Below are 16,444 nucleotides of genomic sequence, written 5' to 3' on the forward strand. Positions count from 1 at the left end.
TTGAACGATCACACAACTACTCCCACCGTTTCATGTTAATCGAGACATGCATTTCTTTCGACACAAAAATTAAGAAATAAATATATAATATGTGAAGTGAAGAGAATAAAGTAAAAAAAATGATAAAGTAAGAGAGATGGATAGAGAATAAAGTGAAAGAGATGATAAAGTATTGGAGACAGAGTGTAATGTTTTTTGCCAAATATAAAAATGACTCTATTATGTTGGAACGTCCTAAAGGAATACTACAACTCTATTAATGAAAGTGATGAGATGGATTGTTGCAGATACGGTCCCTTAGAGCATCTCCAAAAGAATACTAGTATCATCTATTTACCTTTCTAAAATGGAAAATATACCATTCCAAAAAAAATACTCCCTCTGTCTTATTCAAGATGTTCACATTCTTGAGTGACACGAGACGAGATTTTAGGAAGAGTTGTTAGGTGGAGTAAGTATAGTAAAAATATAGTTGAATATTTTAATAAGGAGTGAGTAGAGAGAGATTTATTTTCAAATATAGAAAATTGACATATTGAATGGGACAAACTAAAAAGGAAATGTGAATTACTTTTTAAAATAAAAATAGTACAAGATACAAAAAGAATATGTATATAGAAAAGGTAAATTATTTTTAAAATAAAAATAGTACAAGATGCATTCCAAAACATAAATTTATAATACCTTTTTAAATACCTTCACTCATGTAGAATGATTTTTTATATAAAGATGCAAATATGGTAGTTATAACTCTACCTCTCTCATTAGAGATGCTATTAGTAAAAGAATGAAACAAAAAATTGGTTAAAAAATAGTGTGAGACCCATGAATAATTAAAGGATAGCCCGCCGGCAAAAGCACGATTGTGATTGCTTTAAGTGATAAGAGTATCTTGCTACTATTATTGGGATACGTGATGTAGCGTCTTGCCTTTTCTGTCTACAAAGAATCATTTTATGCAATTTTATTATGACAAGTGATATTAATATATTGTATTGCTTTTTTTGTCTAGCGAGAATCATTTTATCTACCTTTATTGGGATAATCGACATAATGTCTTGCCTTTTTTTAGTCCAGCGAAGATAAATTTAGGGTATCCACAACAGGGGCGGCGCGCCGGCCGCCCCGGAGTCGCCGCAGCCGCAACCGCAGCGATCCATAGTGGAGGAAACGTCCGCCCCGGCGTGGACGGATGGGAGGGGGCGGAAGGGCCATCGCCGACTACTCAGCGAGGACGCGGCGAGGTGGGGAGCGGCACGGCGGTCTACTTTGCGGCCATTCCGGCGCTGCTTAGCCGTTTTTTTTCCCAAAATTTTAATAATTTTTTATTATAAATATCCATCCCATCTTCATTTTTACTCCACACACATCTTCACACTCATTTCACTCTCTATCCATTTTTCACTCTCTAATTTTTCTATCTCTAAAAATGCACGGTGGAGACGAAGATTCACCCGACACCGAAGAATCGTGATATGATAACTATCCTCCTTCCCAGCCGTGGAGATCGAGTCCAACTCCCCCTCCATCTCAGCCGTGGAGATCGAGTCCCACTCCCCCTCCATTCCAGTCGTGGTCGCCGACATCCCCGCCGTGGCAACAGACCCAATATCGGGGCCAGTCCTCTTTTCAGAGGAATTTGGGTAGATCGGCGTTCGGAGATTACAAACCCAACATGAACGCGGTCAACCATCCGCGACCGGATACCCCTTCTCACTCTTTCCAACCCAGCCAATCTCCTCTGTCTGATGCAGATAGATTCACACTAGAGCAGATGATGGGTTTGCTGAGTCCGAGCTTACCAGATACCCCACCAGCACGCGTGGATACGCTAGTTCTGACGAGAATCGGCGGTAACGGCGAGGCGGGTGGAAGCGGCGACGATAGAGATGCCCAAGGTTTTCGGTTCCGGTGGTTAACCGCAGAACCGTAACCGCCGGTTCCGGTTCTGAACCGGAACCGACACTTTTTTCTTGAACCGAAACCGCCATATTTTGAACCGCGGGCCGGTTCCGGTTCTAAATTTTATGAAACGAAACCGTGCCAGAACCGCGGCTTCCGGACGGTTCCAAACCGGAACCGTGAAATCTAGCCGGAACCCCGAAAAACCACCGAAAACCGACGGTTTGGAACCCTGAAAAACCATAAAAAACCGTTGGAAAACCGACGGTTCCGAACCGAAACCGTAATCGGAACCGTGAAACACCCTCACGGTTCAGTTATGGTTCAACAATTTCCGAAACCGGAACCGGCTGTTCCGATTCGTAACCGTCGGTTTCGGAATCGTGGGCATCTTTTGGCGGCGACGGTGGGGAGAGGAGGCGGAAGCGGCGCTGGCAGCGAGGCGACAGGGGCAGGCGATCGTCGGTCCACGCACTACACTAAAGCGTAATCCATTGTTGTGGCGAGGGCCTGTGATGCCGTCACATCGGATCCCATACTTGGCACCGATCAGACCGAGACAAGCTTTTAGAAGTGCGTCCTGTTGGTCTACAACGAGTTCAAGCTGAGAGGCACCTAACCGCGTGACGCGGAACAGATCCGCCTAAAAGTTTGGGAGGATTTTGAGAGCCACCAAGAGGTTCACGGGCATATACCAGAACAACCTGCTCACTGCTGAGAGTGGCCGTAGCGAAGCCGATGTGAAGGATCTGTCTATGTCCCAATTAAACACTGAAGGATTTCCTAAGTTCACCTAGTGGGAGGAGTATCTCGTTCTAGAGAACTGCCCGAAATTCAAGGCCATCTATGCGGAAGAGCGGGATGTTCTTGGGGCGAAGCGAACTAGACACAACAGAGCCGGGAACTACAGCAGCGACAGCGGCTCACGATCAATCAACCTCAACAACGCCCAAACGGAGGAGCCCTCCGCTACACACACTAGGCGTCCACGCCCTCCGGGGCAACATGCCACTATCCGAAACGCTAGAGCCTAGAGTGACTATAGGTTCCTCTCGTCGGCCGCATCTGGATCGCGCATCTCGCAGCCTGATTCTGGATCGCACTCCGTGGGCACTGGTCCCCACTCGGTCTTGAACAAGAACCTGGATGTGCAGTTGATGAAACAACTGCAAGAGAACTGTCGTTTCTACGAGTTCGAAACCGACCCGATCACCAAGGCAATATACTTCGAGCTCATGTGTAAGATCAGGGAGCAGTTGGGGTGGTCAGGTGCAGCGGCGGCGGCGGAGGCAGCGGGCGACGGAGGCGGAAGCGGTGGAGAAGAGACGGCGGATTCCGACTCCACCACCGAGTAGACGGTGGCGGTGTTTTTATTTGTTTTTTTTAAATGATCGTTGTATAATTTTCCCGTATCCATAATACAACGAATATTTGGTCCCAATAATTTTTTTAATTTTATTATTATCTCATTTTCTAATTATTTACAGTCCGATAATTTTAATTATAATTGAATTAAAATATATAAAAAATAAAATAAAGTGAAATGTGGAAAAAAAGTGTCCATTATTGTTGTGAAAACTTTTTTTGTAGCTGTGGATAAATCAGAAGTGAGTGAGGACTAAAAAAAATGGTTTATCATGAAAAGTGTATTAAGTGTCTTGCCTTTTTTGTCTAGCGAGGATCATTTTATGCACCTTTATTAGATAAGTGACATAGCAGCTTGCCTTTTTGTATAGCAACATCATATGACATTGATATAAAAATTTTGTTTTGTAAAATAAAGTAATTGATACTATTGTGAAATTGAATTTAAATTAATTTTACACCTACTCTACGCACATAAATACACACTATATACAACTACATACACTACATGCAACTACATCCAATACACATACAACAATACTAAATTACACACACATTTAAATTGATTTGCTATTTTATTTATTCAGCACTAATTGCAAGTTAGTGATGCTAACAATAATTACAATGTTTTAAAGAAAAATGCTAGTGTCTTCAATAGTTGGTCAATATTCAAAATCACGCATATGACTCATTAACAAGAACAATTCCCTTAGGGCATCATTAGCGCGATAAGCCGGGCCGCAAATCGCGAGTCCCGACCCGAGACGCGCGTTGGAGGAGACGGATTTCCGGCCCAGGCCTGCCCAGGCCGGTCCCAGGGTCCGGCCCGGCCCGGCGATGGAGAGAGAAGGGCCGTGACGGAGCTGCAATTTTTGCATTTGGAGGAGGAAGAAGAGGAAGGAAGAGGAAGAAGAGGGAGAGGGGCGACGGAGCCCAATTTTCTGATTTCTTTTGCATTTGGAAGAGGAAGAAGAGGGAGGGGGAGAGGAAGAAGAGGGAGGAAGATGAAGAAGAGGGAGAGGGAGAGGGGCGGCAGTCGACGGAAGGAATTTTCTAATTTTTAATTTTTTGGCAATTTTTTATGTTATAATTTTTAGTTTTTAAATTTATAATTTATTATTTTTGAATTAAGAATTAATTTCTCAGTGTTATAATTGTTCAACGTTTTCAATTCTTACACGTAAAATAGGTCGAAGTTGTGAATAGTGTCATTTATTAGTTGCGGCCCGGGTTGTGGCATGCAGGGTTAGAGCAGTTGGGGCCTGGGCCGCAACTGTAGATGAATGATGACGTGGAGGGGACTTGGGGCCTGAAACCAGGCCGGGGTTAACGATGCTCTTAGAGCATGAATAACGCTACGGGCCGGGCCGCAAATCGTGAGTCCCGGCCCGTCCCACGCGTTAGACGGACGAGCGGTACGGCCTGGGCCGGTCCTGGGGCCGCGTTCCCGGCCTGGTGACCGACCCGCGGCCTGGCTTGGGACGGGGTTACGCGGCTTGGAACGTGACTCAACGCGGCCCGGCCCAGGGTTATCTGTGTTCGGGCCGGGCCACAACCGATTTTATTTATTTTTTTTTAAATTCAAATTTTTTTTTATAAATACTACTCCATTTTCATACACAATCAACTTCAAATCTCTTCCTATAATTCGAAAAAATGCCTCATCGTCAAAGAATATTCGAAGATCAAATGTCCCGGGTGTTAGCAGAGGCGCTACCAGCAATCCAAGAAGAAATCAACAACGAAGTTGAACGCTACGAAGCTGCTATTCAAGCTTGGAACGAACAACAATCCCGAGTGCCACGTACCCGGATGTATATTCACCGAGACCGTGAACAAGCTGCCTTGCGGCTTTTCACAGATTATTTCTCTAGAGATCCGCGATGGAGTGATCAGATGTTCCGTCGCCGGTTCCGGATGCGGATGCCTTTGTTCCTACGCATTGTCAACGTAGTTGTAGCTCATGACATGTATTTCAGCCAAACTACCGATGCTGTGGGCCGGCAAAGTATATCGACGTTGCAGAAATGCACGTCTGCCATTCGTCAACTCGCTTACGGAACTACATCAGATATGTTCGATGAGTATCTCCATGTAAGCGAGCCTACTGGACGGGAGTGTCTCGCTAGATTCTGTCGGGCAGTCATCGAAGCATTCAAGGATACGTACTTGAGAAAGCCAACGACCGACGACGTTAGGAAGTTGGTCGACATGCACGAGCGGGCCCACGGCTTCCCGGGGATGCTTGGAAGCATCGACTGTATGCACTGGCAGTGGAAGAATTGTCCAACGGCTTGGAGAGGACAATACACTAGCGGGCACAAGGGCACACATCCCACGATTGTGTTGGAGGTCGTTGCCGATTGCAGATTGTGGATCTGGCATGCCTACTTTGGTGTCGCAGGGTCCAACAACGACCTCAATGTGTTGAACGAGTCTCCATTGTTAAACGACTTGTGTGCCGGGCGAGCACCGAACGTAGAGTTCACGGCCAACCACTGTCGGTATAGTACGGGGTATTATCTAGCAGACGGGATCTACCCTCGATGGCCCGTGTTCGTGAAGACTATCACAGCTCCGACAACCGATCGGAGGGCAATGTTTGCCCAAAGGCAAGAGGCGACTCGGAAAGATGTCAAGCGTGCATTCGGAGTCCTCCAATCACGGTGGGCTATCGTGAAGGGAGCGGCCCGTGGTTGGCAGCGGTCACACATCGCCGACATCATGTATGCATGTATCATAATGCATAACATGATCGTTGAGGACAAGCAAGATAACGTCACTTTGTGGAGCGACGATCCGCTCGCCAGCACCGGGAGTGACTACGTTGTCACCGAGCCGCCCGTGCAGAGCCTTCCTCCCGACATCCGCAATGTCATGGTCCGTTCAGCTGCGATGCACCAAGAGGAACAACACACTCGCATCCAAGCTGATCTAATCGAAGAAATTTGGACTCGCACCAACGTTTTCCAGCATTGACGATATTTTATTTTATTTTATTTTCAGTTTTAAAATTTCTATGTTATACTTTTGCAGTATTCAACGAAATTAAATTTTCCATGTTATAAATTTCCGGCGTTTTTATTTTACCTTTAAAATAGGTTGGAGTTGTGAATAGTGTCATTTATTAGTTGCGGTCCGAGTTGCGGCCTGCAGGGTTAGAGGAGTTGGGGCCTGGGCTGCAACTGTAGAGGAATGATGACGTGGAAGGGACTTGGGGCCGGAAATGGGGACGGGGTTATTCATGCCCTTAGGGCACCCGCAATGGGGCGCCCGATGGCACGCCATATGGAGTCCATCGTCCTCGGGCGCGGACGATGCCCCCATTGTGGGTGCCCGCCATCGTCCGTCCCCTTCGTCCGCGGTCGATCCATAGGGCGCGCCCTATGTCGCGGACGATGGCCTATCGTCCGCGCCATTGTGGGATCGGCGGACGATGACGCGGACGATAGGCCATCGTCCGCGCCATCGGGCGCCCCATTGCGGGATCGGCGGACGATGGCACGCGTTTTCGAATTTTTGTATAAATACCCCTACCCCACCTTCATTTCTAACGTTTCATTTCACGATTTCACTCTCGAAACTCGAATTTTATTATTACTACGAAACGGATTCAAGTCCCAAGAGTCCGATGTTTGGGGAGTCCCAAGAGGCCGGGTACAGAACCGGATGAATATCGACCGTTCGACGACAACACGCAGTACGATCCCGAATTCAGCACGGAATCGTACGGTTTGGATGACATGGAGCCGTCTCTAAACCGACCCGTCGCCCCCTCCCGCCGAAGCCGAAGCCGAATATCTCCGGGGGTTGATCGATGAGCTGCGCCGGAAGTTGGAAATTGCGTAGATTTTAGCCAACTCAAAACGTGTAACTTTTGTTTACTGAACGCAATCTTCGCCGGTTTTTAGTTAATCGTTGTATTTTTTAATTTAGTTTGCATTACATTTTTTAAAACATTTACATTAATTAACAAAACAATAATATAACATTTAAATTAATAACATATAGGGCGCCCCATTGCAAATGCGGGTATGAGGATAAAACTGATGACGTGGTGCAACATAAGACGCGCAATAGGGCGCCCGCCTTACATAGTTATATATATAGTACTCCTATTTAAAAAGTAATGCAATAGTTTGACCCTGAATTGTCGACTTTAACAGAAAACAAAAAGGGGAAATTGCATCAGTTTCTCGTTGTTATTCCTTCCTGATTTCTGCAAGATTGACAGATTTCACTTTCATGCACAACATATTACAAACTGATGTTTAATCAAAGATACAATTGAAAACTAGTAGAATGTTTTTAAATAGATTTCATCTGATAATTTTTGTTGCAACCTTTATTTAAACACATGTCAAATTGTCAATGATTTTATATTTTTTATTTGCTAATAATATGTTGCTATTAATTATGATACGCATTATTGTCCTCTTTAATTCAAATTAGTAAATCCGTTTTGTCGTCTCAATTTAATATGTAATGCAAAAACTAAATCTATTGATGACATCAAAAAGTTTGTAGAAAATGCTCCATCACTATCTCAATGAATTTAAAACTTCAAAGCTGAGTGGAATAAAATAAATTGTTGAAGCTTCAATATGCATCACGAAAATCTAATAATTGAAAGGCAAAAAAACAAGTTTATCCTAAGTTAAAGCTTTTTTTAAAAAATCTAACAAAGTAAACAATCGAGACGAGATATTAATAACATTTCAATAGTTTTAATTAATTAAAATAAATAAATAATACTCATTGCTCTCTTTTTTTACATTTTCTGAACAGGAACCAAATAAAGAAAACAAAAAAAAATACATAAATAATTATTACCCCTGAATATGAATGTCGAGTTCGTTTTTGTTACTCTTTCAAATATAACGTCATTTTCAAATTACCCTGTTTTTCAAGTAACTATCCATTTCAATTTCTTGCTTCATATTTATTTCCCCAACTACTAGTAAAGGTTTATTGAATGCAAAAATGAATTATAGCGAAAGTTAAAGAAGGGAGTTCTCCTCCTACATAGACAACAACGAATTACCTTCTGATTCAATTATATCGTCTTCGAATTATATTTATATGTCCAAATAACTTAGTAAAAGAATGACAAAAATCTACGTTTTTATAAATTGTACTATAGTCTATGTATAATGATTAAATATGCATACGATACAGAGAGGCTTAGAGCCCATGACTGGAATCATATCACTCCATCATATAATGAATTATTTTATAATATAATACAGATTTAAGGTACAACAAAATTGAAATTTTTAGTGTTCAAATTTTATTTTAAAACTAAATTATTATGAACAAGTATCAATAAAAAATCTGAATGTTTTAACTATATAAATTACAAACATGGCTAATAACGATTGACCAAAATGTCATCGTTTTGTCTTATTTTTTCAAAAACAAACATTTCAATTTTCACATCATAACGTATGCACACATTTGGAATGAAATTTCAATCCATCTCTAAGACGAAATTGATTGTTGGCCGATTTTTGTTTCGGAATGTTATCAAATATTTTTGATTTGTGTATCAAATAGTAATCGAGCAAAATATTATCGTTCTTCCAATCATCATTTATAAAAAGTTTGAAAATAGACATCATCATTATATAAAGAAAATTGCAATATGAATCTTATTTGATAGTTCAAGTTTTTGAATTATAATATCAATAATATTTGAAATCCGACATATAGTTCGAGCATTTTATTGGTACTATTGTAATTTTAAAAGATTTGAAATTCAACACATGTATTGAATATAATTGATTGATACTTGTCCAAATATTATTGTGCTCATCCCACTTGCCATTGCCAACAATAAAGTTGTCAAGATAATCATGAATTAAAATTTTGAATCTCTAAATTTCTAAGTTCCAATCCGACCACACAATATACATGACTTAACCTCAAATACGAATCAAGATTCCTTTTCTCCATCTCTCTCTTTGAATATATCTACTGTGGGCAACAATATTTTATTGTGCTCAAACAGTAGTAGGTAATCTGACGTCAATATTTATTTTTTCTTCATTAAAAATATTTGTATGCTATAATAACTGTACGTACTACATTTAATTATTTATTTCAATATTATTTTATACAGTATTCTTTTGAAATTATATGCAACCGTATTTAAAAATAATCATAAATTATTTTTTAAAAGTATAATGATAACGGCTATATTGAATGACCCGCCTCTGTTAAAATTTGAATTATCTGTCTCTTTCTCCACCCTACAAAAAGTGCCATCTTTATTGCGTTGTTTTCTTGAACACTGCACCCTTTTCTTATCATTTCTCTCCACCACAACTACAAATCTTGAATTTTTTTTCAAACATTTCTTCTCTAATTTTTCTTTCAAATTTTGTTTCTTGAATCTCTGCCAAAAAAAATGGGCAGTTGCTTCAGCAAGAAGAATGTATGCGCTTCTTCTCCGCCTCCGGCGGCGCTTCCCGACCCACCAGAAAAGCTCAAATCCGAAGCTGCTCAACCGGAGAAGAAAGAAGAAACGGTTGTAAAGAAAGAGATTTTCATAATCAAACACCGCAAAAGCCACGAGGTCGAGAGGCAGAGGCCGGAGCCGGAAGAGAAGGCCGAGGTGAAAAAGGTCGACGAATTTGTCGAAAAGGGCAAGAATGCCAACGGTTTAGACGGCGGCGTTGGCGGAGGAGCGGCGGCGGTGAGGACTTTGAGCTGCACTAAGGAAGAGGTGGACGCTATTTTGATACAATGCGGCCGCCTCAGCCGGAGCTCCTCCACCGGGAAGGCCGGCCTCTCAGCGGAGAGCGGCGGGAGGAAGTATTCGGGGTCGAAGAGGAGTTACGACTTCGACAACGACAGCAGGAGAGGCGACGACAACAATGCTGATGGAGACGATGAGGCTGTGGCGAGGGAGAGGGAGAATCGGCGGAGGGAGCGCCGCCTGTCTCAGGGGCGGCGGAGGACGCCTAGCAGGGAGAGGGACCAGGCGGCGCATCAGCGCTCCGGAAGCCGGGAAAGGAGCGGCAGCGGCGGCGGGAGGCGGGTGAGCAGATCTCCCGGTAGAAGATCTGAATCCCCAATCACTACACACAGTGGGACTAATTCCAACTCCTCGGCCGCGAATGCTAATCCCCGGCCAAGGAAGCTGATTTCTGTGCCGGCAATGGCGATGGAGAAGAGCACTAATGCCGGCGGTGAGGCTGCGGCGGCCGTTAAAAGGATTCAAGTGAAGAGAAACGCGGGAGGAGATGCGGCGAGAACGGCTGCCTCTCCTCGAGCAAGATCTCCGGCGAGGTTGAGAGCTCAGAACGATAATCAGAACCAGCAGCAGCCGATTTCTCTTAGCCGGAGCAATTCAAGGAAAGCAGAGCACTCTCCTTACCGGAGAAATCCTCTTTCCGAGATCGACACCAACATCATTTCACAGGTCAGCAATTTCGCCATTCAATTTTTCATTTCCAATTCAATTCGCAAAATTCCCAATCATCTATCAAATCGAATTAAAACAGAGCATATTTTGATGAAATCGAATTCAATTGGGCGTGGTGCAGGTAGCGCCACCGCAGAAATTAGCAAACGCAGAGCAGAAAACAGCCGGCAACAATGGCGGCGGGGTAAACGTGATTCCCCCGGCCGTTACGCGGACCCGTTCCTCACGCCTATCTCGAGATCTCGACATCAATCCTGAAACCCTAACAAACCCTAACTCATCCTACACAGCACTTCTGCTTGAAGACATCCACAATTTCCACCAAAACAACGCTCCGCCGGCGTCGTTTCCTGTGCCGCCGTGCGTGACCAAAGCATGTTCCATCCTGGAAGCCGTCGCCGATCTCAACTCCAGCACGGCGTCGAATCTGTCGACGACGGAGCAAATCAAGGCGAGGAAGGCGAAGCAGGATCCAATTTTGGAATCGGAGATCGTAGGGAGCGATGACCTAATGCAGCCTAGCTTCCACAAATACGTGACGGTTAGGAGGGGCGCCGGAGACGACGAAGACTTGGAAGAGCAGGAATCCTCCGGCAGCAACAGCTTCGTGGGAAGCCAGCAGCAGTGGGCGTGCTCTTCAAGCTGGGAGCCTAATTCGGCAGAATCGACGAGGTCGGTGGGGTATCAGAGGCACACAGCGGCGTCGGAGTCGGCGAGAGTAGTTGATGAAGGCAGCAAGAAACTAGCTGCTACAAAGAATAATGGAATTGGAAGGGCAAGAATTGCGAGTCGAGTTTCGCATACTGTTGCTTCTTCAGCATAGCCGCCGTGGCTTCCTTCTACTTAAAACTTGTTCAACTGGAAAAACCGATGGTTTTTTCATATTTGTAGAAATTTCTGTGTTTGGTTGCTAACTTTGGCAACCATGCCCGTTAATTACTTTAACAATCATCATCTTTTTATCATGTTTCAAATTCTTTGTTTTGGATAAGTGTTAAATTTGTCAAGTTCGGTATCCTTGAGCTTCAAGTGTAAAAACCAATACACCATTTAACATTAATATCATCACATTGATAAATTACAAACAAAAAATATAATGTTTATCATTTCTAATCCTTTCTTCCTTTTGATTATTTGCCATCAAGACCTCTTTATTTTGTTATACTAGTGTTTAATCTCGTGCAAGCGATCACGACTTAAGTGATTTCTCACACTAAGTTAAGATTATCACAAAAATTTTCACACCCAATATATTCGCTTATGTCAAATTTCAATTAAAGTATTAAATAGAAATCAAAGTCTTGACCCATAATATATTTTCTCCGAGAAAAAATCAAAATCAACACAATTCATATACAATGTTTAGAACTCTCTATGTCCGCTATTAGGAATCTCATTTGAGTTCCGCACAAATTTTAAGATATACTATAAAGAAAAGCGTGTGAAAAAAAAAATTGAATGTGAGACCCTTAGAGCATCTCCAGTGGGCGGACATCCCACTCGGACATCCACTAGGACATCCCAAAAACACCTCCTGCCACGTCACTAGGACATCCCACCCCACTGCCACATCACTAGGACATCCCCTGCATATCCGCCCTTCCCATCGCCCTTCCCACTAGGACATCCCGCAATTAAAAAAATCACAATAATTTAATTTTAACATAAACAAAAAGTACGGGAAAGCAAAATACGGAAAAATTACGGGAAATACTTGAAAAGGGCAAACATACAAAGTCATAAAACATAAAAAAAAACAAATTTAGGAAAAAAAGAAAAAATACATAATCATGAAAAAAAAATACATAGTCCAACATCCCCGGCTCACTCCGCACTGTCCTCGTCGCCCGTGCCGCCCCCGTCGCCCGTGCCTGGCCCGTCGTCCCCTCCGCTTATCTCGGCGCCATCATCTCCAATGGGTGGCATCCCCAAATCGCGCCGACATCCATCGATGATTTCCTTCAGCATCCTCTTGTACGTCGCATCGGTCGCGCCATGCCACCTATGCATGGTCCGGATATAATTTTGGGTTATTTGTGCGCGGGCGAGGCGGTTGAAATCTTCCGATTCAGCAGGGGCCCCCGATTCGACCTCGAACGACCCGCTTCCACTGCTGCTTCCCCGACCCCTCCGCTGCGCTGCTTTTTGCCCAACCGGGCGACGACGACGGCGAGCGTCTGATTGAGGTAGCGGGGAAACCTCATCGGCTTCTGGGAGCTCGTGCGAACCAGCACTACTGCTGTATTCACCGGAAGCGTTGATCTTCGTCCGCTTCCAGCCCGATTCGACACCCCCACAGAACTTTGGGGAATCCTTCACCACGAGAAAGGCCTCCCACTGGTCGAATTGTTTGAACTTCAAGGCTCTGTCGGGGTACTGAGAAAAGGAACGGCTCCGGACATCCTCCTCGGACATACCGCTGCTTGCCTGGCGGAGGTTGTTTTGGTAGATACCAGCGAATCGACTAAGCTTAGGCCTCAACCGCTCCCACTGTTTCCGGCACTGTTCCGGAACGCGACGCTTCGCCCCAGCCGGTTTGTGTGTGTGGTAGGCTTCAGCGATACGATGCCACAGTCTGTCAATATGCTGGTTGGCACCGACATAGGGATCCTCGACTATTGCCACCCAAGCCTTTGCAAGCGCAACGTTTTCCCACGGGCTCCAGACCGTCCTCTTTCCCATCTCTTCCTCATCCTCCTCCTCTGCCACCGTTCGAGAGGAAGAGTCCGGGGCTTTCCCCTTGTCCTTGCCACGTCCCATCCCCCTGCCCCTGCCCCTTGCTGCTGCCCCCACATCATCGGGAGTCTCCCTGATTGGAGATAGCCCTAACTCCTCAAAAGAGAAAGTTTCCAAGCCGGTGAACTGAGTCTCCGGAACATAAGTGGAGGGGGTATCCGTAGACAGCGTAGCCATCACCGGGCGATACACATCGTCCGCTACTGGTTCATGACCCCTGCCACCCCCTCCCCCAGGCATCATCCCGGGCATCATCCCCGGCATCATCCCCTGCATCATCCCGGGCATCATCCCCGGCATCATCCCCGGCATCATCCCACCCATACCCATCATATTTGGGGTCATGCCCCCCATCCTCATACCCGGCATCATCATATTTGGGGTCATACCCCCCATACCACCCATCCAATTGTACATATAAGGGGACATCATCCCACCCATTCCACCCATTCCACCCATTCCACCCATCCCACCCATCCCCGACATTCCCGGAACCGTTGACGCACTTCCGCTAACGTTTCCCTCCAGATCTATGGGAAACGCCGGAGTCTGCGACTCGCTCGTGGCCGGGGAGTTCCTATCGTTCTCCATTAAGTAGAAATGAAATTTGTAGTAAAAGAAGAGAGAAACTTGTTAACACAAGTGGTGCAAATGAAAAGAAGTTCAACGAGCCGTATATATAGAATTTAAAAAATAAAAATAAAAAAAAATCAAATATCGGACGTCCGACCGGGACGTCCGACCTTCGCCACAGTGGCGCCCGTCCACCCGCCCTTCCCGGGGACGTCCGAGGACACCCGACGTCCTCACGGGACGTCCGTATCCGACCTCCGACCTCCCAACGGCGGACGTCCCGTCGCCCTTCCCGGTGTCCGACCGGACGTCCTACCGGAGGGGCGCCATAGGAGATGCTCTTACTTATAATAAAATATGAGTGAATGAGTTAGGCCGTCTGCAACGTTGTCTCTTATCCGTCCCTTAACCGTCTCTTAAATTACTATTCTTGGGCCCCACGGTACTTTTTACTCCATCTCTTAACTAAGGGACAGAACCTGCAACCCTCCATCTCTTATCCGTCTCTTAACCATCTCTTAAATTACTATTCATTCATTTCCATTTTTTATTTTTATTTCCAACAAATTCAATTAATAAAAACATATTTTATTAAATAAAATAAATTTACAACATAAAATTCTTAAAAAAATAAAAAACATAATTAAAAATCCTAAAAATGAAAAATACATAATTTAATTTCTTCCGCTCACTCTCACTAAATTCAAAATTTTAAAGCTCAAAGAAGCAGAAGAACGACGATGATGTGCGTCTACTGGTTGCCAAATTTTGCCCAAATGTGCTCAATTAGATCATCTTAGAGTTGGGCGTGGGCGGTAGAGTCACGTATCCTTGCTCGAATAGACAATCGTTCTTTTATAGACGGATGCACTCCACTGCGAGGCAGACTATTTGCGGTAGAGCTTCCGGGGGCTTCAGGGTCGAACCAATTTCCCGCCTCAGGTCATTCGTCTTGGACAATCATGTTGTGCAAGATTATGCACGTATACATGATGTCGACCATACTCTCCATAAACCACATACGAGCCGAAGCTTTGATAATGTTGAAGCGCGCTTGGAGAACCCCGAACGCCCACTCCACATCCTTGCGAGCAGCCTCCTGCTTCTGCGCAAAAAGAGTCTGCTTTGCGTTCACAGGCCTGTTGCACGTCTTCACGAAGGTTGGCCACTTCGGGTAGATGCTGTCGGCAAGATAGTACCCCATTTTATACTGCCGGTTGTTAGCGATGAAGTTGATGGCCGGCGCTTTACCATCCAAAACTTTGGCGAAGAGGTCGGATTTGTGGAGCACGTTTACGTCGTTGTTTGATCCGGGGACCCCGAAGTACACCTGCCAGATCCATAGCCGGTAGTCGGCAAGGGCCTCGAGTATAACGGTGGGGTGGGTGCCTTTGTGGCTGCTCGTGTACGACCCCCTCCACGCCACAGGGCAATTCTTCCATTGTCAGTGCATGCAATCGAAGCTGCCAAGCATTCCGGAGAATCCGTGCACTTCTTCGTGAAGGTGGAACAGAAACTGGCAATCTGTCGTGCTTGGCTTCCGGAGAAATTCGTCGGTGAAGGCTGCCCGGACGCCTTTGTAGAATTGGATCAAGCACATTCTCCCAGTTCTTTCTCCAATGTGGAGGTATTCGTCGAACACATCCGCCGTTTGTCCAGTCGCAAGCTGACGGATTGCTGCAGCACATTTCTGCAGCGTCGTGTGGCTGGGACGGCCGACGGCGTCGAACCTTTCTTGGAAGAACTCTTCCCGGGCTGCCAATGTATTTGCGATGTGGAGAAATAGAAGTTTCCGCATGCGAAAATGGCGACGGAAGTAGGTATCTCCCCAAACCGGGTTATCGCAGAAGTAGTCGAGTACTAACCTTGCAGCAGCTTCCTCTCGGTTACGATGGATGTAAGTCCGGGAGCGTCTTTGAAGCGGCGCGGCTTCCTCCGCCTCCCGGCGTCGATCTTCTTCAAGTGATTCTTCTATTATTCGATGCATTTGCTCATATGGATCAATTAGATCAATTAACTTTGGGGGAAGAATAAAAGAATTGATTTGAGATGAAAATTGGAGTGGAAAGAGAGATGATTTGAGAAGAATAAATGTGTGTTTGTGTGTAAAATGAGGATGAAATAGGAGTATTTATAAAGTAAAAAAAATAAAAAAAATTGGAAAAACGGTCGAAAAACGTTAATATTACCTTTTTCGAATTAAATTTTAATTTATTAAATAACTCATTTAAAAATGATTTATTGCGTCAGCGTGACGAAACCCACTCGCGGGTCGGCGAGTGGGCATCACGCATCGCGCCGGAGGGCGCCACGTCGCGCGCATGGAGAGACAGCTCGCGGGCTGTCTCGGCGAGCCGGGCGTCTCGGCGGACTGGGGACGAGACGGGACGCTGCAACGCGTCCCGCGACCGTCTCGTCACGGAGGGACGGGATTCGAGC

The 16,444-nt window shown here is 45.0% G+C and overlaps 1 protein-coding gene across 1 annotated transcript; it reads left to right on the top strand.

Annotated features, from left to right (window-relative positions):
- Window positions 1-9,543: 9,543 nt before the first annotated feature.
- Window positions 9,544-11,711, top strand: LOC121783277 (uncharacterized protein At1g65710-like). The gene is made up of 2 exons (XM_042181306.1): window positions 9,544-10,693; window positions 10,818-11,711. The coding sequence occupies exons 1-2, from the start codon at window positions 9,677-9,679 to the stop codon at window positions 11,517-11,519; spliced, it is 1,719 nt and encodes a 572-aa protein (XP_042037240.1). The 5' UTR covers window positions 9,544-9,676; the 3' UTR covers window positions 11,520-11,711.
- The last annotated feature ends 4,733 nt before the right edge of the window (window positions 11,712-16,444 follow it).

This window comes from Salvia splendens, chromosome 21, assembly GCF_004379255.2.
Source record: "Salvia splendens isolate huo1 chromosome 21, SspV2, whole genome shotgun sequence".
In the NCBI taxonomy this organism is placed as follows: Eukaryota; Viridiplantae; Streptophyta; class Magnoliopsida; order Lamiales; family Lamiaceae; genus Salvia; species Salvia splendens.

What these genes read in the sequence shown, in the direction of transcription:
- LOC121783277 (XM_042181306.1), top strand. Translation starts at nt 9,677, where the DNA reads ATGGGCAGTTGCTTCAGCAAGAAGAATGTATGCGCTTCTTCTCCGCCT. An exon ending in ACACCAACATCATTTCACAG is followed by an intron (nt 10,694 to 10,817) that starts GTCAGCAATTTC and finishes GGCGTGGTGCAG; the next exon opens with GTAGCGCCACCGCAGAAATT.